This window comes from Triticum aestivum, chromosome 3B (assembly GCF_018294505.1).
Source record: "Triticum aestivum cultivar Chinese Spring chromosome 3B, IWGSC CS RefSeq v2.1, whole genome shotgun sequence".
NCBI lineage: Eukaryota > Viridiplantae > Streptophyta > Magnoliopsida > Poales > Poaceae > Triticum > Triticum aestivum.
The window spans coordinates 500,602,222-500,603,087 of NC_057801.1; the positions used below are offsets into that span (position 1 = coordinate 500,602,222).

The window sequence follows — 866 nt, forward strand, 5'->3', positions numbered from 1 at the left end:
CGGAGGAGATAGGGGAGGGGGGAAAGGCGCGTCATCTGCGCAATCCGCCCAGCGGAATCGGGCCGCCGGGGCGGCGGCAGTGGAGGCGACCGGCGAGGGGGACGGCGTCGGGTCCGCGACGGGGAGGGCCGCCGGGGAGGGAGCGGGGGAGGACGGCGACGGGGGCGGCGGTGGCGACCGTAGGGGCGCCAGGGGAGTCGCCAGAGCCCGAGTCCATCGTGAATGTTGTTTCGATGCACCGTGAAAGATGCATGGCAAATAGAGGCCAATAACTTGCTTTTATATAGGCCCAAGTTTAGATTGCTGCAGAAATAATGGAAGACGGGAAAATTTTCCAACAAAATGACACAACATTTCTGTCTGTTCTTCCTTATAATACAGTGAGGAACAAGGAAAAATAGTTACTACTTATTAATACAATAAGTTGGAGTATATGTGGTTGACTGAGTGAAGATTTCATTAGGAAACTATATGTTGATAAACATGAGCTGAAGTTCTGCGCTTTCCTTTTTTTGTACATTAATTATATTATTTTGCATGCACACTTCTCACAGTTCAGGTCCTTCCATATTTTGACAGTCTATTTTCAAACTTGAATTTATTTTATTTTATTAGACTACCTTGATGTGTGATTTTGCTTTCTAGTTCACTATGGCTTACCCATTTTTCTGCTCTACCTGTAGATTGTTCTTCTCTTCATCTTAGCATGCGACATACTGGTGTTTGCCTTTAGTTCCCAACCTTTCAGATTAGCTCCATACATCCGCGTAGTTTTTCTAATCATGACTATCAGGTATGAAGTGTTTTGTTTGTTCCAGACTGCTGGTACCTTACTGAACACAGTGAGAAGGTCCTATCTTAATATA

The 866-nt window shown here is 46.1% G+C and overlaps 1 protein-coding gene across 2 annotated transcripts in view; it reads left to right on the top strand.

The window, feature by feature from the left end:
• LOC543074 (two pore calcium channel protein 1-like) overlaps nt 1-866 on the top strand; it is a 22,689-nt gene that overhangs the window by 9,597 nt on the left and 12,226 nt on the right. For both annotated transcript variants that reach the window (NM_001405507.1, XM_044493845.1), the window contains exon 5: nt 684-793. In NM_001405507.1, the coding sequence (NP_001392436.1) occupies nt 684-793 (110 nt within the window). The remainder of the gene's footprint in view (nt 1-683; nt 794-866) is intronic.